The sequence below is a fragment of the Grus americana genome, chromosome 4 (genome assembly GCF_028858705.1).
Source record: "Grus americana isolate bGruAme1 chromosome 4, bGruAme1.mat, whole genome shotgun sequence".
Classification (NCBI taxonomy): Eukaryota; Metazoa; Chordata; class Aves; order Gruiformes; family Gruidae; genus Grus; species Grus americana.
In genome coordinates, this window is record NC_072855.1 from 24,943,380 (window position 1) to 24,970,495 (window position 27,116).

Sequence of the window (27,116 nt, forward strand, 5' to 3'; positions counted from 1 at the left end):
TTAAGAATCAAGTTTTTATTTACTGCTTGGTAGTACAAAAGTTGTATATAAACTATTTTGTTAAAAATACATCTGATATGCAAATTTAAGAAAGGCTGACTAATATGGCAATATCCATACCCCTACAAACTAGCAGAGTGTAGTGTTAAATGCAATGAAACAGGCACGGTTTCTAAATCCTCTCATTGAAGTAGCAATGCACAAATTAAGGTCTTGCACGTATCAGGTCTTATAATACCTTATGTAAGTATTTTATACAGGTAAACAATGTTTTACATATCCAACACATTTTCATTTCTTTTATTCTACATATTTCCAATGGAATCAAAATAGAAACTACTTTTAAATTAAGTAAAAAAATACATATTTCTGTTTAAAATGTCTTCCATCCTTTTGGCAAATTTACTTGCAGTACTAACTCATCATGTATCAAAACACAATATTGTCAAAATAAACTTTTTTTAAAAGCTTTTGGGACAGTCTATAACTGTGTATCTCCTTTCTGAAAATTATTTGAAACTGCTTGGTTTTGCCCAATACTCCCTTTTTCCAGGAACATTTTATACTCATAGCTTTCAATCTCTTGGAAAATGAAAGATAACTATTATAACAAATATTAATTAAATTCTTCTAGAAACATTAGCTCTTCATACAAATAATCCAGTGAAGCCTGAAGAAGAAAGAAAATCAAGAATATTAAGCGTATGCCTGTGAGATGAGCTTGGTGTTTATGGTATACTTATATATTGAAGAGATTTCATATGCCAGGTTTGAATTAATGGGAGCAGAGATGCTAAACACTCAAGTTCCAGTCCTGGCCAAACAGTTATTTTGGGTTCTCAAGGATGGACAATTATCTCTAAAAATATCCATTTTAAAAGGAACATAAACCATTTATTCTTTTCAGAGCTCTGGTGAATGCTGGATTTGATTTTTTTTTTTTTGCAAATGTAGCATCAGTGAAAAAATCTCTATTGATAAGGCAAGTTAGTATCTCATGGATACAAATAGGAAGACCATCAGCAGCACATATTTCCAGCAAGAGTGAAATAAACTTGATGTTTCCTGACAAGACATGGGAGTATCTAATACATAAGAAAGAAGATTAATTTTTGTTTGTACACATTGATTGTTAACACTGTGTAAACTGATGAAGAAACATGATTCTCAGATCTCAAGGAGAAACACAGTTTAGAGCACTTGGACTAAAAGGATTGGAAGTATTAATTTAAAACAAATAAATTCCAAAACAAACATTGATTTTTCATTGAGTTCATAAAGTAGATTAAGTTACTTTATAGTTCTCAGAATATAGTGCAATCTCTACTAAAATGCATTACATTAGAGCTTAAATTCTTAGGCACTCAGAACAAACGTTATTTTTCAGTTTATTACACAGCAAAGTTTGCTGAAGTATTGCAAAGATTTCCCTCCCCAAAACAAGTAACAGGACAAAGAAGAGATCACGATAAGTAGACACAAAGAATTAACATCACAAAACCATCACTGGTATTTTTAGCTGTAGATCACACTTAAAATATAAAGGGAGTGACACTGGCTTAAGATTTTGGTGCCAAAAGAGCTACCCTCAGTCCAATAAAGACACTCTGAAGTACTTTAGTACTCCATAAATTTTTAATGTCAAATATTCCATATCCTTATCTAATGGTTGAAATACGTTGCCTTAGCTTAATAAGGAGCCTGCGGGTAAAAACAAAAGAGAAAGGCAAAACTATTAGGCATTCTTCAAATATGAGTGACTAGTTACAAGAAAACAGGAGAACAAGTGGTCTTAAGTAACCTTCCCAAAAGCTCACCTAACTGCATAGAAAAAGATGCTCTTCAGCCTATGTTAAGTAGCAAGGAGGAAGTAAGGGGGAGGGGGGAAAACAACCATTTAACATCTGCACATAGCTGAACCACTCTGTACTGTGATGTGTCACTTCACAGAGTCTGAGGGCTTATGTACTAAAGGCACACATGCAGATTTTGGCTGAAATAATTATTTCCTTGTATGTTTTGCTTGGCTACTGGCAGTTAGATTAAAAGAATATTTTCATCTTCCAAAGGCTGGCTTTTATCTTCAGCAAACACTTGTCAACTCTGGAGGGGAAGAACAGAGGAGAAAAATCCAGATGGACCAGAGGGGTGAACACAGTTTATCCACAGGGTAATCATATTACTCGTAATATTGAGCTCATTAAAAATACTTAAGTACAACAAAATTAAGATTATTTGATAAGGCTTTTACCTTTCCTGTCCAAAAACTTCTATGTATTTTTTCTTTCCAAGATGAAGCCCAACATTTGGTATGAGGTCCACACAGCTCAACAGTATTTAAGTGTCTAAATCTTACTGATTTCACTGGTGAAAAACCATTAAGTGTTTAACCTTGCACGGATGCCATCACAGAACTTCTAAAATGCTACGATGCCATAAATACATTTCCTTAAATAGTACGCATCTCTTGGGAGTTTTTGGTTTTCTCCAAAGTGCTAGCAGACAAGCTTCTTCTAAAAGTTCCACCTGCAAGAGAAGAAAACAATTCCAAAATAAGCCTCAATAGCAAAATTAGTTTTAGAATGAACATGCCAATTAAAAAGTTAGCAGATACTCTGAAATGGAAAAAAAATGCCACAATCGCATGAAATGGTTGCTGTGCATTTCAAGTTTAGCATATGAAATCCTAAAGGAGAGGAACTAAAAATTCAGCTGGTACTCATGAAAAGGATGGCCAAACACATGGACAAACTGACAAATGACATCACAGTGCAAAGTGCACACAACTTTGAAAATGACACTAGGAACAGAAACTATTATGTAGCTTCAGTGTACCTGTACTGTAAGCTTTTATTTACCCAGTAGCTTACAATGGATGTGCAAGAGCTCAATTCCAAATTTCTATTTCAATTACCAGCTGTATATCTACTACCTTACATCCCACTATGCATATTTTAAACAAAAGTAACTGATGAAATGGAGTCTGCTGAGAACAAGGGCCTTGGAGACATGGAGAAGACATGCTACGACTTCAAATGATGCAGCCAGCAAGACACTGGGATAAGCTGAAACACTGTAGAGGTCACTTCAAGAAAATACTATGAGCATGTCAGCTTAGGGGAAAAAAAACCCTGAACTTGAGAGCAGCAACTAACACAAGCAACCAGCAATATTACGTCATTCAGGCACCACCCAACTCAGGAATTCCATCTCATACAGAAACTCTCAGTAACAGCAGTTAAAGTCAGGCTACAAAGCGCAGATCTAATGCCTCCAAATGCCGGAACAAACCTTTTCTGGCAGCAGGTAAACAGACATTTATGTCTGCCTTCTTCCTCTGCACCTGAAGATCTGAGCCAAATTCTCCAAAACTATATGCTTTTTATCATATATTTATTGGCTGGAGGCAGAGACATCTTAAATGCTGCTTATCTGTTCAGTTTCAGTAAATTAAGCTATAATAATTTATTAGAAGTTCGAAATAAGTAATTGAAGTAAAGGTCTAACTACTACCTCTTTATATGTGAACAGCTTTTCAGGGCAGTGGACAAAAACCCATCTAGAACCATCCTAGGAAGCACTATCATAGTCTTTCAAGCAAGATGTGTTTATTTTTTGTAGCGCACATCAAACAGGGCTGGCTAGTTTCCCAGATCATTTACAAAATAGTTCTATTGGACTGGAGAGACCTTTACAAGAGATTCTGTGGAGCCACTTCTCTGCTATTAGAATATTTGTTTTCAGAAAGGGCAATACTTTAATCCTAAGGGATGTTCTACAACAAAAAGCTGCCATAGATGGACATTTAAATTTTTTATAGCTATACTATTATATCTCTCTAGAGAACAACTTATTTTTAGATTAAAGTAGTAATGGCTTAAATTTAGAGAAGAACTTTTAGGTACAGTTTTCTTATTTAGGAAAGGAATGAACAAATTGGAAGGAAAACTGGACTACAAAACATTTTTAGAATGATTTCAAAAGATTTTTTTTAAATCAAAGTGCACTGGAATTAATTTATTTTCATGTATGCCCTTTTCCATTCCTGATGTTTAAAGAGAAGATAACTAGTCAGCGTTTAGTCAAAAGACATATTACAAACAGTCTGATCATGCTACCATTAGAGATACAGAAAAGAAAAAAATAATCATGGGATAAAAAATACGATTAGCTGGACATGAAAATGCCAATGCAGCCAGTAAATGAAGAGGTTATCTCTTATTGCATTTAACCAATAATAGTTTTTAAACGGAAGAAAGGAAAAAACCCCACACCCACATCAACAAAAAACCCCTGAGCACGAGGACATTATTCTGCATCAGAAATTAAAAGCAAAGTTTGTCTTTCACTGACATCTGTGGATCCTTCACAGATTACAGAGCAGCAATGAGACAGCAGCCACTAGAAAGCAAAAAAACCCAACCATCCTTACGGTCTATCATCTACCTCCAAGGCAGGACCAGCTGTATTTACACTGGCTTTGACAAGCATTTGTCTAGTTTGGTCTTACAAATGTCCAGCAATAGAGATACCACAGCTTATTCCAGCTTCTTAATTTTTGAAACCTGAACTCCACCTCCTTGCAAATGAGCCTACTATTTGCCGTCTTACCCACAGCTTTTTAAACATTTGGAAGCATATAACATCTCCAAGTCTTTCTTCCTCTATGGCAATGGTTCCAAAAAACTGGGTATCATTTCATGATGAAGCTCGGAGTCCAAACACACTCTGCTTAGTTCAACAGTCATACCTGTGCTGCCAGTAAAGGTTGAGAGGAAGTATCCCATTGCAAATCAACTGTCTACTTTGTCTTCCTTTCTAAATTGATACAATTACAGAATGTTTTCTTAATGAATAAGCAACAGATGAAAAGAAAAGGCCATGTCTTGCACCTTGGCCTTTCAGAATTTAACCTCAAGACACTCAAGGGGTTTTGGGTCTTCTTACATTTTTAAACATACCTAATTTTGCCTTGTGCATTTCCCTCTCATATTTGAGGTTACTAAGAGTTTGAAACTGGACTGAGCTGACACAACCTGACTTTATCCTCTCTCTCGGCATACAGAGTGTTTGGCACTGTGCATTTAGTTCACTTTCCTCAAATCCAGTGCCTTCATTTTGTCACCCCAGAGTCCCTTTCTTCCCCAAGGGTCAAGCTCTGTATTTTGAATCACATTTGTGTAAAATCACCCTTCCCCTTCAGATTATCAGGGTTGTCATCAGTTGGAAGGAAACCATATTAACTTACAGGGTTTTTTTTCCCCTGACATTTTTAACCGTTAAAAAAAAATAGTAGTCAGGGGTGCATTCCAAAACCATGCCAGACATTTTTGACATGCATAATGGGGTACCTCAAGCAATTCACTGCAGTTTAATGACTCACAAGAAAACTCCAACCTCCTGGCTTAGTAACCTACCATAGATCCCTGCGATACGAGCATTTTCATGTGCCTCTCTTCTTATTAGCCAAAACTCCACTGATCTATCAGAGAAGTATCTAGTAAGCAGTCACCTTGTAAAAGCACACAGTACAGGGCAGCAAGCATAAGGAAGAAGCACTGTAGTTATTCCAGTAATGCAGCTGTCAGCAGCATTTGTTTCTTTTGGGTAATAAGCACATTACCACTAAATATGAACCACCATTTATTGACAAAAATTACCATGCAGATGTTATTTCTTGGACCAGTCATGCCACCTCCACAAAGTAGTTTTTATTTCAGCATCTACCCTAATTACAAAGTCTTAATAAACAAATAGGTCAGAATTTGATGTATAATTTAGCCTTTGCCAATCAATCATTCACTGAGTGATCAAATATAATTTTCGCAGACTTCTGTAGAAACTTTTGAAATCAAAAGATGAATTTTCACACAGAACTGATACATTTTCAACTTCATTTCTCTTCACTGATTACGTTCATTTATTTCACGACATGCCGCTTTCAATATTAGTTCCCAAAGTTTGATACCTGCAGTTTACTCTGAGCTTCTCCTCTCTTGCATCTCCTGTTTCACAGGCGTGGCAGGCGCTTCACTCACTTCCTGTTTCACAGGCGTGGCAGGCATATCACCATTGACACTCTCCACACCGGTAACAGACATCAAGCTTTTCCTTTCTTTGGAATTCGATTTGTGCTCCACTTTTGTGACTCTAAATCTGAGGTAAGCAAAAGAAAGATTCACTTATATTTCCCCAGAGAGTAGTTAGAGCATTCTCAGTACCCAGTGTATGGACAGGAACAGGTTTTCAGGTCCCAAGACCTAGGTAACAGAGCAGACAGCCACATGGACCCAGCTTCACATCAGAGTAATCTTCCTTTCCGTTATCTACACGTACTTTTAATATTCACACTTTCTCAGGCAACTGTGATTTAAAGCAGAACCCACAGTTGCATACTACTTCTAAGAACAGTAATTTTCTAAGACAACCACAACCTAAGCTAGGAATTAAATAAATGAAACAGAATGAAGTGGTTTCTATATCTCACGCTTACTTGAGAAATATCGAAGTCAGAAACAGAGGAATTTATTAGTATGCAATCCTTGTTTCTTTTTAGCCACTATCAATAGAGCAATAGCTTTGGATTTATACCCACAGTAAATCCCCATCTCTTTACATAGTTCTAAAAAAAAAAAAAATTAAGTTTATTTCTTCCAGAAACAACTTCAGTCTAATAGTGACAAGATTACAAAAACCAATCACTGATACTATAAACAGAGTAGAGTCAATGAATATCTGATTCAACAAGGGCAACTGCAGCATCCTTAATAAAAGTATACTATAAAGTGACCTAAGTCTTACCTTCCCACAGAAAGGACAGTAACTTCTCCAAGACGACTTCTCCTATGCTCTTTAGATTTGTGAGCTGGCTTTATAAGGTGCCATCGTTTGTGGCTACAACGAGTACAAACATCCTTTTCTACCACTCCTCCAACAGTATGGAAGTGATGGCTTTTGCAGTTGTGTTTAAATGGAACAGCACCAGGGGACAAAGGAGATCCTGGACTTGTTGGACTCCCGGGAGAGGTAGGAGATAAAGGGCTGTAGGAAAAAGGAGAAAGGAAATTTAATGTTTACTATAAAATCCCGTTACTTAAAAATGAAAAAAGGATAAAATATAACCTTCAGTTATGTCTAGTGAATAGCTGTTTTTTTTTCAGAGGCTACTTATTTGTGAGGATGTCTGGTTTAAGGTTCCCTGTGATACCATATTTTTGCAGTTAAAATCACTTCCATAAATTAATTCAGCTGCAGTCATGTGGTGAAGGTAACTAAGACAAAAGGCAAGGAAGTGAAACAAAAAATCAGCCTAAAATAGAACAGGTTACATGGAGTTATATTGATCAAGACATCTAATTAGCTGATTAAATTCACACTTGCAAAACTACTGAAATATTTCAGAATTGTTACAGTATCTTTAAGAACTCACGGAAGAATAGCATAGTCCCACAATATTGCAAAGTGACAAAACTAAAATATATACCATGACAAGAAGAGGAATCAACAGGTAATTCAGCCTAAGCGTCAGAAAAACGCTTTATCAAAGTACCTAGAAAGAAAAAGCAGTACAACCACCAACAGGCATTTACTGAGAATATCTAGTCAATCTAATTTGCTTCTAAAACAGAAAAGAGGATAGCATAGATAGAAAGCAGATGATGTACTTTTTTGGACTGCAGCAATTTTGACACTTGCAACACATTCTCCTAAAGCAAGCTAGAGCTCAGTGCAGTAAAGGTGAAGTTACCGTAGCGTAAAGTAGCACACCTTGTTAAAAAAAAAAAAAACACCAAAAGGGACATACCAGAAAGTTATATATCAGTAGCTTACTACGAAACTGGAAAGACATACTAAATGTGGTTATTCTGGTCCTGGCGATACTCAGTGTTTTAAACAGTTCCTTGGGTAACAGAATAGAAGAATAGCTAAAGTACCCATAAATTTTCAGTCACCCACAGTAACTGTAGAAGACAAGATAAGAAATTACGATGATCAGAGAAGAGCCTGTGTGTGAAAGACACATTCACACATACATAAATCTTATTAAAAATACTGGATGTATTGCAGTAAGGACAACACAATTTTCAGTGCTTTAGTAGAAAAACTTTACAAACCCAGATTATAGAGCAACTAGCCAGATGATCATTCTTCAGAAAAAGGTGAAGATCACAAGCTGAACATGAATCATTACGATGTTGCTTAAAAAGGACAACTTTCACAGCAGAAATAACAGGACTATAATCTGTGAACCTAAAATTACATTACTTAGCATTAATCACACCTCAGCTGAACGTTCCATCTAGTTTTAGACATGTTATTTCAAGAAAAATACTAACAAACTGAAGAGTCTCCAGAGGAGAACAGAAAGAACAAATTAAGGAAATAAAATATGCTGTTAAGAGACTGGAGTTACTTAGATGTTTATTTTCAAAACAAAAATATTGACAGGAGGCATTTATTGGTCTTCAAATAAATAAGAGAATGCTATAAGGGAAATAAAAGCTGTTCAACATCTGAAGCAAAGACAGGAACTAATGGTTTTAAGTGGCAGAAGTGCAGATTTTACTTAGCCATTACTATTTTTATCGTTATGAAGTGTTTCATAGTGCACCAGATTTGAAGAAATACAATGGATTTGCACTTGAGTTACTATAGCTTTAGGAGTATCTGTCAGAAATGACCTAAGAACAAAAAAGCATTTTCCCTCCCCCTTACTTTTTTGTATTTTAATTCACCACTGAAACAATAGCCTGAAACTCCCAAAATAACATCACACATCCCTACAAAAAAGATTGAGTTAAAATTCAAACAAATATTTCTGCTGCACCATAAGTTTAAAACTAATTCCTATACTTAAGAAAAAAAATTGAACTTACAAAAGTTCAATAATCAAGTCTATCACTTAAAACAGGATATAAGTGGTTGCATACTCAACTATCTGTTTTGCTGAAACTATACACTCCTACTTCTTTATTAGTGACACAGTACTACTTGAACCTTCATCTTCTTTGCCTTGAATATGAACACAGGATTACATATGAAGAGTATTTAGAGTAGTAAAGAGATAAAGGTACTCATGTACAGATACAAGTACTTCTACACAAATGATGCTTCTGCAACTAAAGGGCTAAACTACTTTCACTACATCATTCTCTAAACAGGTGTGTAGTAAAAAAAATATAAATTATTACCACAATTATAAAGAAAAAAGTAAACCAGAAGGAGAGACAGAAAGATATGTCTATTTTAAGTTAGCATCCATCCAAATGAAATGAATGCTGCTTCTGTTCTTTCAAGTCAGAGTTTGGCTTACTAAGCCAAATTGTAAGTAACTTCACCCTAAAGTAAACAAATATTTGCAGCCTCTGTAAATCTTTAGCCCAAAAAGCAATAAATCTGTTGTTACACAGCTAGAACACGTAACCAGAAGAGCCAGTTACTAACCCAGGGCATACATTAAAATTTAGTGACTCAGAGACACCACAAGGAAATCAAAGTATTATCCTCTCAGCTGATAACCCAGGAAATAAAACCCTTTGAAAGGGTACGTTTTTAGTTGCCTCAAGAAACATGCATTAAAAAGATGAGTAATTACCTTTCAGGTTCAAAGACACTGCTATCTGCCACCATGGCCTTTAACACATCAGCATTTGCTGCAATGAGAATAGATAGATTTCTTCAAAAGTGTACAGCTCTAAATTTAGAATAAACAAACAGCAAAATTAAAGGTCCTCAAAGAAATTTCATCTAAAAGAAAGATGACTCCATTAAGTATATCGCCAAAAAGGAATGAGAGAAAATTATGCAAAAAAATGTTAATAAAATTCTATGGGATTTTCTTAACATGAGCTACTGAAATTACAGTTCATATTGCACTCAAAGCTTTGCCCCAACACAAGCCATATAATGTAGCCATCTGCACAACACTCCCAAACAAGAGCTCTGCAAACTTGAAAAAATCCATTTGATACAGGAGTATCATCACCTCATATATATAAAGCAACTTAAGATTATAAACACCAGTTTAAGTGAGCCTTATAAAGTGCAGATTAATTATCAGCCAAGAGCTATGGATTACTCACATATTCTAAAAAATCCAAAACCGCACACATGGGGTACTTAATCCCAACCTTGAGGAAAAATACACAAGCTCAAAGTCCTAACAGTTAAGGGGAGAGGGGAGGAAACACAAGGAACCCAACCCAAAAATACAGCTTTTCCAGAAGATTAGTCTTCATTCAGAAGTAACTCAAAGCAAGTTCAATGCTTAGGAGAACTTTGATTTATACAAATATAAAATTAAAAGGCTAAAAGTTCTTGTACTATAAAAGCATGCAGTCTCCTAAATGTTTCTTCTACTGGGCAAATATGTTCCGAACTAACAAACCGTTCCATGGGCTACTTCAGCGTGATTTTGTTTTTTCAGTCATATCTTCTTTATCCTTTACTACACAGCACATGAAGATAACATGTTCAAAATTCAACGTTAGTGCTAGTCTACTCTATTGTCTCAATTATGCACAAGCCTTTCATCAGACAACAGCTGCAGGAATTGTTTCAAGACAACAAGTTTAATCTGGTCAAAATGTAAAATTTCACATGCTTTAAAGATTGCCATTAAGAAAGAAACCTTTAGCTTTTGCTTCACCAAAATGATGAACCAAGAAAAAAATCAAACACCCAATATCAAGAAATGCATGAACCAAACTTACTATACAAAGTAATTTTCAGGAAAGGGGATAAATTTTCCTATTTTGTTTGAACTTACTGCCTTCTGAAGGCAATCTCAAAGAGTTAAGCATGTACAAAGTGGTTATTAAATGAAGACACATACTTCACAATGTCTAAAAAAGACGTATTTGTTACAGAACACCATCACAAAGGCTCATAACTTCAATATCACAATACTATACCTTCATTTTTCATAATGTAGTTAACAATTTGTCCCACAGTGTCGCTATTCTCATGTATAGTTTCATTCATTTCTGTGCAAGGAAATAAATATGTTGTCAATATCTTGGCCTTCCAAATCAAGAATTGATTTATTTTAATCCAAAATAAAAACAAAAAAACCCAAGTCAAAACAAAAACCAAACACACACCAGAAAGGGTTACATAAAAAAGACAAGATCACTTTGGAGAGAAAGCTTAGATGAAAGTTTTGAGTCCTTATGCAGGAAAAAGTATAAACACAAGTTTATGGAATCTAAACCTTGGTTCTAACATATTCATCCAAGACTTGAATAAACTCAGTATTTTCACAAGCATACATCAGAATTCCTTCTCTAGTTCATAAGGAGACAAAGAGAGCAGTATTTCTAGTTCTAACAATAGGGAAGAAAAACAAAAATCATTAAACTATCTCAAGTCACTTTTAAAATAGGTATTATTGGCTTCTAGTATAAGATGGATTCAGTTTAAGTTTTTCACCATAACTACAAGGACATAACATTTGATTTTTTTTTTAATTTAAAAAAAAATTCTCATATGACTACAGGAGCAAGGGATTTAAGAAAGAAACCTCATGACTATACTTAATACTTTGGGAATCGATTGTACCACTAACAATACTGGAAGCTTCCCCAGAATAACCTTAGAAGGCAGAGAAAGATCAGGGAGATAAATACAAAACAAAGAGGCACAGCTCTGCCCTTCCCTAATAATTGTTATGACTAGCTTTATAAAGAAAGAAAAATTTAAAAAATAAAAAAAGGATTGAGGCAAGTTTGATAGGCAAGACCCTAAATTTGTCTCTAAGGAGTAAATTAGGGGCTTCCTCATCTCTGTACCAACCCTTCATCTTCATCCTAAAACCTGCAAATTTGCAATGCAACTTAAGACACAGCTGCTACCCCAAACTAAGACCTAAAACTTGTCCCCCTTTCATTACCACTCACCTTGCTGTTACCACTCAGGTGAACTAACAGATCAGATAGTCCCACTCACTACGTACATGCCCCAGGCGGTAATTGCTGAAGAACTTACTGACACATCATTACTGCACTGCTTGGCTCTACCCTTACCACAGAGCCACTGCAATTTGCACTTATTATGAACCTACTGACAGTAATTAATTGGGAGAAAGGAAGAGGCCAAAGGTATTTACAAGTGATTTGGCCCTTGGTTTAACTTAGCCAAATGCTATACTGGGTTACCATTAGCCCTTCCCAAGTGATAACACTCTTTTCTTGGTTTTTTTTTTGTTTGGTTGGTTGGTTGTTTGTTTTTGGGTTTGGGTTGGGGTTTTTTCCCCCAAGTAAGAGAAGATGGCAATGAGGAACCATAAAAACAGGAACACAAACAAACATTAGAACAAAACCAAAGATATCTTTAAGAAAAAGTTAAGCAGCACACATTACATAGAACACAGACACTCAGTCCAAAGGCTCCATTTTACAATGAGAAGGGAGATGGGAACGACAGCACAACAGGAACAAATTAAGATTGCTAAACATAAAACTAAGATTTTTTTTTTTTTGGCTTTAAAAGGCAGCTTTTTGTCACTCAGAATTATGTATAATACTACTTTGTTGTTAGCAGCATATGAAATGCAGAAAAGCAATCTGGTGACTCTGCAGTGTATAGTTTCAAACAAATATACCGGATACTTTGATCCCTCTAAGCCCTTAATTGATGTTAGAAGACTTGCATGGGAAATTGGAACACTCCCTAGTTTTGACTGGCAAAGATCAAAACCCAATAGATATATAATGGTAATAAAAATATTTTTCTTAACATTGTTTTGATGTCAAAGATAGACAGAAATGACAGAAGTTTCACAATAAATTATTCCATAGTAGCTGCAATGTACATAAGTTGTTTATTAGACTTTTTGATTACCTATTTTTTCATCAATTTTTTCTTCTTCTACTTGTTCAGCCTCAGTTGTACAACGATATCCTTTTTTCTTAAGGACATGACAGATGAGGATCCCCAAGAGACCCATGATGAAGAAAACGGGAACCAATGCAAAGGCAATATACTCTAGGTGTTCAGCCTTGCCATCATTGCCATCAGTTTTAGTTGTCAAAGTAGTTGTCTGTAAGTCATAGCTTGACAAAACCTGGAGAAACTCTCCATTACCTACATAAACGAACAAACACAGTTATTACTATACACTACAGATCACTTTAAAGCATTTAGAAAATTACAAGCATGACCAAATCCCCATAGCATCAATATGATATACCCTCTGTGATGACCTGAATGGACAACACACACTCTATTGGCTGAGAGCTCACACCCGTAACAGTAGATATTCCCTCTTCATAAAATGATTAGAAAACATCTAACATACAAAAAAGCTCACATCATATTCCTTCAATGTAGCAGTGCAGAACAAACCATATTCCAGCCTGACAGGCTCATAATCTCAACAACATGGCTCAAGTATTTCACAGACGAATAATACCGTCATTGCTCCTTGTTCCCATCAGTGAGGAAAATGCCATACAATTCCTCTGATTCTAAGTTCATGCAAAATTGCTAAAAAAAACCATGGATCCTTCCCTAATATGGGAGTACGCACATGATTTAGGATTGACCCTAGCAAAGAAAAAGTACCAGGTTTGAGAGAAACCACCCTGATTTTTTTCTTAATAGTGGAATTTCACAGCACAGAAGAATGAACATTTACCCTCTGCTCATTTGTAAATCATTTTGTATTTAAACTTGAAACAGGTTGGGAAAGAGGCTTTTTTTTGTTTGCAAAGAATTTAAGTCACAGCACAGGCACACACTAACTCTATACCCACAATAAAGCATTTTTGTTTCAATTAACCTCTGAAATTAACTGATGTATATTCCATGTTATAGACTGGCCTTTTGAACCACCAAAAATATAGAATATTTACATTAGAATGGACCTCTGAAGTTCGTTAGTCCAAATGCTGCTAAAAGCAGCTCTGATTAGATCAGGTTCCTCAGGTAAGCTCCATCTGAAGGATGGACATTCCACAACATTTCTGGGCAACCTGTTCCAATATTTGTCTACTTTAATGGCCAATATACACAGATAAATAAAAATCTCAGTAAAATTATACAAGTTCAACTGTTTGGCTAAATCCAAAAATACATGTGTGCGTACTCAAAATTCCTTCTGAGCCTCTAGAGTTTATACACACTCCACACAATAAAAATTTAAATATTACTCTTCCAACATGCCAGAATATTCCTGCATTTTTACCATTTATTCTTCTCCTCCACTTCAGGTGAAAACAATTTTTGGAGTAGGAAAGAATGACAACAGAAAACACCAATAAAAAAAAATCTAACACTTTTTCAAGATATTTTCCACCCACTTGTATTAAAATGGACAAGGCAATTCCTAATCTTTCCATTAAACAAACTGGTTGAAGGAACAAAGACTCATCAGAAAACCATTTACATGACAGTGACACTTTCACAACAAGTGTCTAGAACAATCAACTCCTTCCCTTTTAAAAAAATTAATATAAGCCTCCAGAAAATTGCCAAAAAACTGTTATTCCACAAATACATCTACTGCACTGGCTGTGTAACTGAGTTGTATTTGAAAAATACCAGTAAGGCAACAGACAGCTAAGAAAAGATTTGTAAAACTGCAGTTAGATGTTTACCTTATTTTTCTTTATATGAAAACACTAAACCTTTTTGAAGTATTTCTGAAGTTTTTCAGGACAGTCCTGAAGTGTCAGTTCAGTAGTAATACACAAGACTTGCTCAAAGTGAAAAAATACTGGCATTTCTTTGAAATAACAATCGATAAAAACCCCATTAGCAAAAAGAAAAAAGTGTTAAGCATTTCTCTAAACTAATTTTCTAGACAATAGTACACATGCAGAGAAATAAAAAGGAAAAATAGAAAGAAATGCAAACAAACTACTGAACAGATCATGAGGCTAAATGCTAAAATAAAATCTCAGGATGTTTGCTTTGGTCAAAGCCAGATGGCTTAGCTTACTCCCAAAACCAAAAAAGAAAGGTATTCACTTTTAAGAAAGACTAGCAATCCTAATTGTACGCAGAATTTACTAGATAAGTAACCTTTAGAAGCTTTAAGTTATGCCTGAGAAGGACAATTGAACACTGTCTACAATTTAATACTTTAAGACTGCAATTATTTTACACTACAAGGAAACAAAAGATGAGAAAGGTTAATGGACACAATCATATAACTCAGAAGGTTCATCTTACATACAGTTTATTTGCTTTCTAAGAAATTATAATTCATTTTTAATATACAAAAATAAAAGGGTTGGGTTTGGTTTTCTGCTAAACCAGCAGGTAGCAACAGCTACAAAGTCCCCCTCTTAATCACACAAAATAGCTTAATTTACTTCCCAGGCAGGAAAAAAGCCATCACACCAGAAAAGTATTATTTTGATGACTATAACATCTCAGAATCTAAGAAATCCAACTTAAATAGTATACATCACAAGCTCAGAAAGGTACTAATAAATAAGCATCCCTCATGTTCAAATAAAGACAAAAATAGGCAGATGCTTTGGATTTTGCAGCACATTATCCATTTTAAGAATGAATGGGAAAGACCTTCTACACTATTTGAGACATCAACAGCCACTTACTAATCCAGCTAATGGGTGGAAGGACAAATCAGGACCACAAAATGACTGCACCTTGACTTTTTAGGTTTTCTACCTCTTTGTAGCAGGAGTGGGATGCATTGTCCAAACAAGTAACATTTCTTGACATTTCTCTCTAACCATAGTAGGTAACTCCCACTTCAAACCTAAACTGCATCGCTAAAGGCCCACGCTTCAGACTCTCCAAGTTGTCCATCATTAGTTTCTCCAAAATTCCAAGTGGCTTTAAGAAGTCCCTTTCCCTTCAGTCCTCTGCTACCCCACTGCCTGTGCTCCTGCCAGACCATAGCCCTGACAACAGTTTTAAACTGGATTATCAAGATGACCAGGGTTTAAGAAAAAATGCCTTTAAAAGTCTTCAGCTTTCAAGCAATCATTTTACTGAATCAGTATAACCTGTAGTTTGGCAAACTGCTCTATCAAGACACCAAGTAAACTGAACTGAGGGAACAAGTAACTGTGAGCAAGGATAAATGCAACCAGAACAAGCTTTCCTGAAGTAATTGAGCCATAGTCTCAGAGTAGGCTCCACAAATAAGGGTGGTAGGATTAAATACATGTAAAAAAAGTATAATGTCCTACCTAATTATTTTTAAATCATCGACTTTAAACCCCATCAACTTGACATAGCCACCGAAAACATACAATATAAAATACAAAGCTGATTCACAAAGGTGCATACAATCAACAGAAGAGAACAATTATACACAGCAAATGGGAAAATAGATCCCAAATACTACTAAATGTTCACAGCAAAGAACAGAAAATTCTTTATAAACCTGAGCCAATCTTAAGTTCACAAGCAACTCCAGCCACAGAGCTACGTCGCATTTTCAGGAGGGCAGATCATTGCTGAGCAATCACTAAATACCATCTCCATCCTCCAAAAAAGCAAATCATCAGAAACTACTCAGGCTGATATCCCAGCATACCTAATATATCTCACCTGTAAATGCTTGCATAGTAAGAACCAATGGTTTGGGTTTCTTTGTTTTCTGTTTCTTTTTCTACCTACATAATCTGTTTCTACCTACATAATCTGTTTTACAATTTAGTTAGTACTTCTGCTCATAGACTGCCACCTGGAGAAATGAGAAAACCTCATCAGCTACAATCTATTCTGCAAGAGGTGATGACAATCTAGGCAAATTCTCAAAGGTGACATGCAACCTATACAAGTGAAAAGAAAAATAAATAAATAAATGTGAGAACTGTGCCTATACTCACACTTTTTTTCTAACAGAAAGAGGTTGAAAAACTCGTAATTTATCAACTGAATACTGTGTAGCATAGATTAGTCCATTAATTGGATTGAGATTTAAAGAGCTTTTGAACTAGGCAGGAAAATACACTTAAAGTATTTTTTTCCCCATTTAAAATGCATTAACAAACATAGATACTCCAATATACCAGCCTATATAGGATAAGCCTATATGATTTTTCTTCAGTTGTCCTTAGATATCTAAAAATCTAATTCTCCCATTAAAATCCAACAAGATACAAACAACTTTGCAAGGTATTTTGCTTATTACTAGTAAAACATTAAATAAGTAATATTTCCATCCAAATACATAATTTACACAAGGTCCATAAACTACTTGATGCCATTCATATTATGTTCACAGGTGTAAAAATTCACCAAAATCAAACAAAAAATATTCCAAAAGAAATTAATTAGCTGGATCAAATACTTAGTGCTGTGTAACCTTCTAAGCAAAGCACTCATCTTTCATTATCAAACACCCTACACATATCAAGATGTCTGCCCTCAAAAACCTCAGCAGTTATGACATAATGCAAAAACAAGGCTTGCCTAGCTAATATATTTCATGTCCCCTATTCCTCTTCCCCAGAGGCATATTATGCTTATTAACAGACTGTTGATAGTCTACCTCATTCTCATGATGTTGCTTCATAACAGTTTTTAATGACAAGTTCAGGCCATAGTAATCTTCCTTGACTCAAGTCAATTCATATAGGAATTCATTTGCTTCAGTGTTTTGCTGTCCTGGCATTTTAATATACCTGTCATTGCATACCAGTCTATATATCAAAATTACTTGAAGATGTGAGCTAAATAAAAAAAAATCAGGAGCCATATTCAGCATGTTTAAAGCGATGCTTAAGCTGTAGATCACAGATTGCATTCATGCCACTAATTCAAATCTGATGTACTTTTGTTTGATTAAAAATGAATATATGTTAGGTATTGAACTTGAATATTGTCTGCCCTAAAAAGTAAAATATAAGAACAGTCAACCTCAGACAAGTCTTTTACACTGGTTCTAATCATTACTACTCTGACACAAAGATAGTGTTCTTCCATCTCAGCAATGGCTCAAGAAAATTTTACAGCATCTTTCGGAAACAGAATATATAACGGGAAAAAAGTTAGCACATCAATGAAAAAACATTTCATCCTTCATTAAATTGCAGTTTTTACACGGCCTAGACATATCTATTAACATTCTAGTTAAACACTGTATTCCCTCCATATTAGTAAAATAATGTTTGACCACAAAAATATCCCAAGACTACAATGGCTTGAAGGCTGTGAAGCTGGAGCAGACCATGTAAGCAAAGGTATTGCCCTGTAACAAACTTTCTTTTCCCCTAATGTTTTATAAACTCACATAAAAGAGAGAAGGGAGCACCTCTCTAAGGTGCTCATCCCACTGTCAAAAAGCAGAATTGCAACTATCTGCCATGCATGGCTGAAGATCCTGCAAAGGTAGTAGCTTGCCCTCCACACCTATTTTCTTACTCATTGCAAATGGAGGGTCAGGACAATTCCTCCTTTAGTATCTACTATCACAATATCAGATCCTGCTTGCACTGAATTACAGAATTACTCCTTCCTTGCTTTTAGCTGCAGGTACATGAAGATTTCACACTTGGCATGATCACCAGGACCTCCTCACTATGAGCCTCGGTTATCTCAAAGATTTGCCTTTAGTACTGATCTAAATAGACAATTCTCAAACTTTTCATAAAGCACATGAGAAGTCTCTAGAAATATTTAATATTGCTTAAAGAACAACTCAGATTCTTGAAAAATAAATCCTTTTTGTAACAGATCAAACCTGTTTAGTTGTTATAAGCAATATAAAACTAATTATAGTAATGCATTGCATTTCTTTTTCTAAATCTCCTATATGAAACATAAGCATAATCTACATCTAGCTGATTACTTCAAGCACATTCCAGTTGTTTTTGTACTGTTTAATTTACAGAAAGTAGTCCATAAACAATGATGTAATCTTCTCTCTGCTGTACTGATAAAGAATCCATTTCTTTCTTATGGTATGCCTTTTAAAGAACTTTGTTTATATTTTATGAATTTAATTGTTCTAGCAATCTACCTGCTAAAAACACACATACATATTCACTATCTTCTTCTCCATAAAGTTCAAGAAGTTACATGATCGTATTTCCTTCTTTCAGGCAGGAAAATGAAATGTAGCTATCAATCTCACAGTATACAAACTATTGTTGGCCTTAATGTTAATTAATATTTCAAGAAATTAAATACAATCAATGTACCACCTATTTAAGTACAAGACAAACAAAATATTCAGATATGGCATATGATCTGCTCAAACATCTCAGCTAAGCATAGCTGGAAAACATGTCTCAGTAGCAACATCAGCTTACGCATTTCTCTTCCTCCTCACCATTAATGTGTCAGTTCAGCCATCTGTGGAAAAACAGCAATCACCTAAGGTTCAAAATAACTTAGAATATGTTTTGCTTGGGTGGTTTTTTGGGATGTTGCGAGGGGGGAAGAGGTGGGGTTTTTTTCTTCTTTTTCTTTCTTTCATACCTGGATCACTTCTAGTTCAATTCACCACGTGGACCTACACGCTGTTTAAAGGGCATAATCAAAGGACTGCTTAAGCTGGCAATGCCACGAGGAGGAATGGTCAGGCAGCTGTGACCTCAGCTTACCCTGCAAGAAAAAGGCACCTGATGATCAGACCTAGTGGTTCATGCTCTCCTGGCTCTAGGGGAAGTACCATTAAACTATAACAACACTTCCTACTGGCAGGCCGGACATCTAAGGTGGACAGATGTATGCTTTAAAGCATTCATTTTAAGTGTCATTTAAAGTGCAACTTTTTTTTTTACTTTAAATTACACACTTTTAAACTCAGGCATAAAAATAAAGAGACTTATTACCTCAATTTCTTAAATACACACTAAATACTTCACTCTCAAGAATTTAAGAAAACTAACTTTATTTTTAAAAACTTACTAAAGTAATGGAGTTTTAGTGAAATTAATTAAATACCAAAAATGACCAGCTTATGTCCCTTGGCATTTCAGACGTGGTGGATATTTTCTTAAAAGAAAGAAGCTGTAAATCAGCTATTTACTTTCATTCAGTACATTCAATTTATTTAGATATAACAAAGCATTCTACTATAGCTGCAGTAGAGGCTTCTGTTATGAAAGTCTAATTTCATTTTTTAGATTCTTAATTCAAGTGCTTAGCAGTGAATCTGTTTAGAACTCTGATGATAATCATGTACTGACTTAATACAGGTTTTTATTTATTTAATGGTAGTAAATTTAGCCAGAACAGTTGCTGTGACTTTGAATTAAATATACTTTGTAAGAGTTATTTGATTTAAATAGTATTTTTCTATTCTGGACACTACCGTCACATTGCCTTCACATAACTAAGCAGATGAAATAACAAGCCATTTCAATCACAAGTCAAAATACATCACTGCCCAAAACAGGCACACAGAAAGATATTTAGGAAACGTTTGGACTTCTCTGCCTTACTACTAAGGTGGTACCTACAAAAGAGACAAGGCAAACTAGAAAAGGTAGCAAAGAACAGGTTAAAAAAAAAGTTTATTTTCCAGAGGAAAAAACTCTTAAGTGAAGAAAACCTATTGCCTACCATTTGCTTAGGCTATTGTTCACGGAAATTGTACTTTAGGGAACATGCATAAACTGAATAACAAAGGAAAAACACCTATCATCGAAGAGGAACATTCAACAAGTTTGTGAATTCCGTTTCACGTCTAGCTTCCTTGTAGTAATCAGAACCTACAACCAGAAGTGAAATAAGCAGGAAATCTGATGAGAAAAAAGGAAGCCACATGATGAAAGAACATACTGACAACTACTAACAGTACTGCCAATTGCCGTAGAGGTTAAGCAAGGTTGTTTAAAGTTTACTGTTAAGAACAGACCTCAAAACCTTCATTAGATTTGTCAAAAGCAGTGTCTGAAAAAAGTGAGCAGAAGGATCAACCACGTTTCTTTAAAGCTCATTCTAACTGCACCTACTTTGAGAACAAGATGCATGCAGCAAGTCTTGGGGATGGCCTACCTGAACGTAATACTCAACAGCATCTTTACTACTCCACATTGTATTAAAACCATAAAACTGCAAGTTTTTCATAGTACCTCAAGCTGGAGCCTGCTAAGAGTCCTTAAATTAGAGACTGAGTCTTTGGTCACTGCAAAAACTGTGACTGTGGGCAAATTTTTTAGTAGGTATGGAAAGAACTTTGAACTCTGAGAAACGGGTCTCCGCCCTGATGATTCTTTCCTAATTCCTATTTATTTCTGAATTGCATGCCCTATTCCACACTTCCTGTAAGTTGTCTGCAAAAAGTTTTAGGCAGGCTTCCCTGAAAGCCTGAGGGTGGGGTGGGGATACCTCCTATGTAAGGATAGGTCCTATTAACAGCAAACAAACTATAGCTATAAGCACCACTGTATAATGCACAGAACCCTCAAAAAATTTAAACCACTGCAATTTCTACGCTTCCAGATAGAGCTTGTTAGGAACCAAAAAGACCAAACCTAATAAATCATCTTGTCAGTCACCCAGTCAGTCCAAACAATCACACCATGAAGACATCTGACATTATTATGAATTCAATGAAAAAAAAAAAGAAAAAAAAAACCAAAACAATGAAGAGTATCCAGAGCAGTTTTGTCCTGTTGAGAAAGGGGAAAAAACGCTATATGAAGGGCAGTAACAGAAACTCAGTCCATTCCTTGTGTGTGACACAATATGCGGTTGATAATGCTGTGGAAACATAGAGACAAAAAGCTCATGTTTCACTGTTTACCAGTGTTAAAATTGCAGTGCTTACAGTGTAATTGCTTTGGTCACTACTCCAGCTGCAAAAATACACAGAACTGATGCTTTGCATTTCTGTTGGAAAGTTTTTTCCTCAAATTTCAGTTTTCAAATAAAATATGCACTGCATGCAGCTACCACATGCATTTAATTAGAGCACACCTCAGCAGTTTGGCTGTTAAAAAAACACTTTCCCGGACACATCAGATATTTAAAAGTATTCCATAACACGGGTAAATTTACAAGTGCAAGCAGCATCTAGTGAGCACCATTAAATCAATGCTACCAACCACTTCATATCAACATATTTATGCAAATAAACCACCACACTAGTTTAGGTGAATCAAAAATCAATTTTAACCAAGTATATCCCCTGTGTGAATATACAGCACATAAACTTACAGAAAGTAAGCAAACTCAGAGGAAGGAGAAAATTCTTTCATAGCTTTCCCATTTCCTGCTAGACTTGCCAACTTCTAGCTTTCATATGTACAAACCTATGCATCTAGATATACCAGACTAAATTACTGCTATCATTATTAAATCCTACCAATGCACATAGCATACTAACAGTCCTCCAGCATAACTGCCTTCAAGCTCAATAAAGCAATCCCAAGTATAAACATTTGTAAAAAGTCAGTACAAGCCTATGTATACACATCCTTTGGTTTACTAACATATCTGTTTACACTCTCTTCAAGATGCCAGTAGTAGGTAAACTGTATAGTAATCTCAACATGTAGAAATATGCAGTAATATGCAAAAGTAACAACCAAAGAGCAAATTAATTTATCTGTTAAAAAATATTTCACACAAAAGTAACTGAGAAGAAAGGGGGGGAAAAAAAGGATGGTCCTGATTAAGAAGAGAAGAAGAATCCGCAGTTCCTCTCCTCTCACTGTTTCACATGAAACGTGGAAAAAATAAAAACTAGGGCCTCAGAGAGCACTAGCTACCAGTCAACACAAATTTGAAACTCAAGATGCTTAAACTCTTTCAGTGAAATTGACTAGCTAGGGAAAAGAAAAAAAAATAAAAGGTTTGATAATGCTAGTATCTTTAGCACCATTTTACTGGCCCCAGTTGTGCCCAGCAGTACTTATTTCTTTCCGCTCTCCTGAAGAGAATGATGGACTGGATGACAAGCCTTCCATTCCTCTTGCAGATGGAGGATATCTCAATCCTTTCTGACCAAGCTGGCCCGCACCAAGTAATAATTACAGATGTACAGAAGTAAGTATCAAAAGGTTACCTGTTTCTTAACTGTTTCCACTAAGTTTACTCTCAAACAAGTTGGTACGCTCTTATCAATGTCATATCACCCAAAGGTAATAAAACTGATCAAGTTGAAAATTACACCAGGTAAAAATGAGCATCAGCTTAATCACAAATGTTTGAGAAGCACAAAGCACACAAAAAAAGCACTTCAGACTACACATGCAACAAAATCGGTTTCACTTTGAGATTATTAGTACCATCACATTTGGACTTAGATATAAACAAACATCATTTAAAACTAACTTCCTCTGGTGCTTGTACATGCGCAAGTGTTCTGCAGAGATCTCAGGGGCTACAGTCAACTGAACTTCCAAAACCTAAACGCTAAACCAAGTTTAATCTCACAACAGACGGTGAAGTAGAAGCAACTCTTAGATGTATTTCCACCCTGGGAGCCATCCGATTCCAGCTTAAAGTGAAATCAACTACGGAGGAGTTGCTAGACTCGAGTTTGTATAGTTCGTTACAATTTGTTCTTTCTTTTTGTCCGCAACTCACTGCCATACCCGACTAAATTAACAGTCCGAGGCGGGGGCTGTCGCGACATTAAGAACCGTTTTATCGCTGAAGGCACCGGTACGGGGAACACGGACAGCACCGGTTCACCCGGCCCGCCCGAGCGGGACCCGGGACCGAGAAGCCCCCGCTCCCGCCCGAGCGCCCCCTCAGCACCGCCGGCCGCGCTCCGCTGGGGACCTCCCGGCTGGCACCCGGGAAAAACTTTGGCCGCTGCGACCGCGGAGCCTCGACCTCCTCCCTACTGTCTCCCCCCGGGCTGCCCAGGGGACAAAGCGAAGGGGGGACGTGCCCCTCTCCTGTTACGCTCCTACGGGCCGCGGCGCAGGGACTCGAACACCAGGTAACCCCGAGGTACCCGCCTCAGCCCCGCGGCGGTGTGCGTGTGGGGAGGGTCCCGGGGGGAAGCAGCGGAGTCAGCCGTGGCACTCGAGTGGTGAGAGAGGCCAGCGGGGCTCGGCGGCTCACACCCCCTCCGCCGAAGTCACAGCCGGCGGCGGGAGCCCGCGGGGAGGCTCAAGGGCCGCCGGCGGGGAGCGAGGGGGTTCCGGCTTGAAGCTTCCCCTCCGACGGAACTTCCACCCACAGCGAAGGGCCGAGGCCGCAGCGACCCACCGAGAGCGGAGCGGTTGCCGAGCGAGGCAGCCGTCAGGCCCAGCGAGGGAGCAGTCGGCAGGATCCCGCCCGTTGCTGCAGGAGCCATACCCGAGGCGACTCAGCCGCGCTGCCTCCGCGTTGGCAGCTGCGCTTGCTGCCTACGCCCGGCCCGGCCCAGCCCGGCCCAGCCCACCGGCGGCGGGGCGCGCCTTGCCCGCACGGCGCATGCGCGGAGCCGCCGGCTCGGGGCAGTGCTGCGCCCCTCTCGTCCCGCCCTCGGCGGGGCGGGTGGTGGTGTGTGCCGTTGGGACTGTCCCGGGGGAAAACGGGGGCTGTGCCGCGGAAACAGCTGCACGCAGGGTGCCTCGGCCTGGCTTTGAAGAAGGGGCGAGGCGTTTCTTGCGTACTCCTGTGCGGATTTTTCCGAGGTTGGCTCCCACCCTCAGAAGCTGTTTAATATTTCAGCTCCTAGACGTGTTTTCCTGACATGTTTTTTCTGGGGTGCAGCGGAGACGCAAGGTGGAGATGGGGCATCGTGTCCCGAAGGACCCGGGGCAGGCTGAGCTGACTCCTCACACCGCTACCGAGGGGCCGCAAGGCCTTGTGGAAGTTGCCGCCACCATTGCAGCATTCGCACCGGGACGGGTTCAGAAACTTAATTATGATACAGCATTAGCTGTCCCTTAGTGCTTGGGGACATGGCTCATGCTTGCCACATCACCTCTTCCCATACATGAGGCCTCAAATTCGTGCTTTATTCCTTAATTCTTCAGAGCTAAACTCCAACTTAGATTTACATTCTGGTAAACTAACTATGGTGCTTAAACTTTGGCCACTTTGTATTTCAGCATCTGCAACTGTACTCTTTACTGACCTGGCACGAAAGCAAGTCATATTCTTGTATCAAGGCAGAGGCAATTAGAGCTTCCCTGAAGTTCCAAATACGTTACTCTAAATTACCCTAAATTGCATGATGCGTGCAGAAATCGCCTTATTAGCCACTGACCAGAGCTCTCTGCAGCCAGATTCAGCACGCCAGGCTGCCACCTTCTTGTTTGGGACAATCGGCCCATGTGACATCCCTCCCTTTCTCCCTGCTCCCTGCAATCTTCTCCTCTGGTAAAGAAAATACACAGCAAATTACGTCCTCAGAAATAGTACGTCAGTACTATTTGTGCACTTGAAAAAGTGCTCTGGAAACTGCAGCTCTGGAAATAACCACAGTTTTAACCCTTTGCCTGTGTGCTTGACTGTCAGCTCTATTCATGGTACAAACTGTAGCCACTATTTCTTACACAATTATGATTTTCAGAGATACACATATAAAAAGATCAGGATTATTTAGTATCTGAGATCAACATGTTGACAAGCAAAAAGTAAAAAAAGCTGTCTTTTATCCTTTTGGGGATGAGGGGGGAAGGCCTTGCCAGAGAATGAGCATTTTCTGAGTGTAGTGACAGAGCACTATTGATTGTTTAGATACTTGTTTACATTTCCATTTTTAGCATCTATTAGTACCATGATTTTACAATTTCTTTCACAATTCAAGGTTGAGTCCTTATAGAAGCAAATTCTGAAACACTTTTGCTGAGTTTGACTGCTATTTGCTCATCAGCAGCATCCAAATGGAAAATGCAGTACAGCAGTCCTGAGAATAGATGAAGCCATCAGAAACAGTTATGTCATAAATAATAAAAATAAAATGTTAAAGTCTAATTTAAAAAAACCCTAAAGCTATAGAATAGAGTATAGAAGCAGAATAAGTAGGGATTGCTGATTTTTGGGGCGGGGGGGCAAGTTTAATGTGTATATCAAATCAAATGCTCAGCCTGAAGGAGTTCAGAAATTTAATGAATGTGACATAATTGGAAACACCTCTTCTCAGTCACGTCGATAAGAACGTGAAATCTCAGATACCTTTTTATTTGAAGAATTGGTAGGAGACTTATGTATTTCTTAACAAAGAAAACTAACAAGGAATGAGCAGAAATGTCCTTTTGAACAGAATAGGAAGTCCAGCAGCTGGAGACAGGGTTCTTCGCACTTATAAAAACAAGTCTTTCTTCCTCTTGGGTTTCCTACAGAAAGTACTGCTGCTCAACCAAATTGCCTCTGCTCTGTCTCTTAAATTTTGATTTATTCTTTTTTTCAGGGTGTGGTTCTGTCAACTGCATTCAGTGTCATAAAGGAGACAGACACAGGGAGAGAGGGAATCCTCCTTTTCTCTTTGGTTAAGTGTAGCACTGCAGTTCCCCATTCACAGGTAACTGCAAAATCCAGCAGGATGTCTGAACCAAATCTAACTCCATGAAACAAGGTCTCCAGAGGTAGGCTTTATCTCAGAGTCTCCTGACTTCAGAAAGATTGTAAATTTTTTTTTTTTGTAACTAATTAGAGAACTAATCTGGGTGTACAACACAGCCCACAAGCAGTGAATCGGCACAGTTTCTGAGGCAGTAACTTCCTGCCCTTCTTCACCCACTGGAACAAACACCCCTGGGCACAGGGGAACTCTTAAAACAGCTTTGCCACTAGAAGAAACCACGTGCCAGCTTCTATGGAGAATAATAAACCTCACTCAAAACACTATAAACCATAAAGTTTCCCTAACAGACTGAAAATAAGTTGCAATAAGATTTAATTGACCCAATCTAAGTCAGTTGTGTCCTCGAGATTTCTGAAATGTATCTTCAGTTTGTTCCTATTACTAGAAAATGCAATGAGTTAGGAAACTTGTAAGCAGTTTTTCTAATGCAAACCAGTCAAGGAATTTTCTTCTTTAAGTAATTCTTTGGCTTTACCCACTAATTATTCTTAACACTTCATCTCAAAACCAAATTTAATTATCTTACTTTGTACTTAGTTTGTGCAAGCACTTTGAAGAGTTTAGGTTTTGCTTCCTTTCATATGTATTATTACATATTTCTGCATTTCCCTTGCAAGGCCTCACTACTGTTACTGGAAATCTGGAAAATATTTACACCTTTTCTTGACCTTTATAACTAAGAGGCAATTAGGTTTTGCTTGTTGAT

The 27,116-nt window shown here is 37.4% G+C and overlaps 1 protein-coding gene across 1 annotated transcript; it reads right to left on the reverse strand.

The window, feature by feature from the left end:
* RELL1 (RELT like 1) lies at positions 1 to 24,305 on the reverse strand. The gene is made up of 7 exons (XM_054825112.1): positions 24,103 to 24,305; positions 12,841 to 13,083; positions 10,914 to 10,985; positions 9,596 to 9,653; positions 6,802 to 7,041; positions 5,969 to 6,156; positions 1 to 2,526 (listed from the first exon to the last, which is right to left on the reverse strand). The coding sequence occupies exons 1-6, from the start codon at positions 24,188 to 24,190 to the stop codon at positions 5,976 to 5,978; spliced, it is 882 nt and encodes a 293-aa protein (XP_054681087.1). The 5' UTR covers positions 24,191 to 24,305; the 3' UTR covers positions 1 to 2,526; positions 5,969 to 5,975.
* Between the last annotated feature and the right edge of the window lie 2,811 nt (positions 24,306 to 27,116).

Bases quoted from the DNA above. Each gene is read 5' to 3' on its own strand.
- RELL1 (XM_054825112.1), bottom strand. From the start codon at position 24,190: ATGGCTCCTGCAGCAACGGGCGGGATCCTGCCGACTGCTCCCTCGCTG. The intron at 10,986-12,840 runs GTAATCAAAAAG...TTCCTTGCACAG, and splicing joins AAAAATTGATGAAAAAATAG to AAATGAATGAAACTATACAT. The intron at 6,157-6,801 runs GTAAGACTTAGG...TGCTTACCTCAG, and splicing joins ACTGTCCTTTCTGTGGGAAG to ATTTAGAGTCACAAAAGTGG.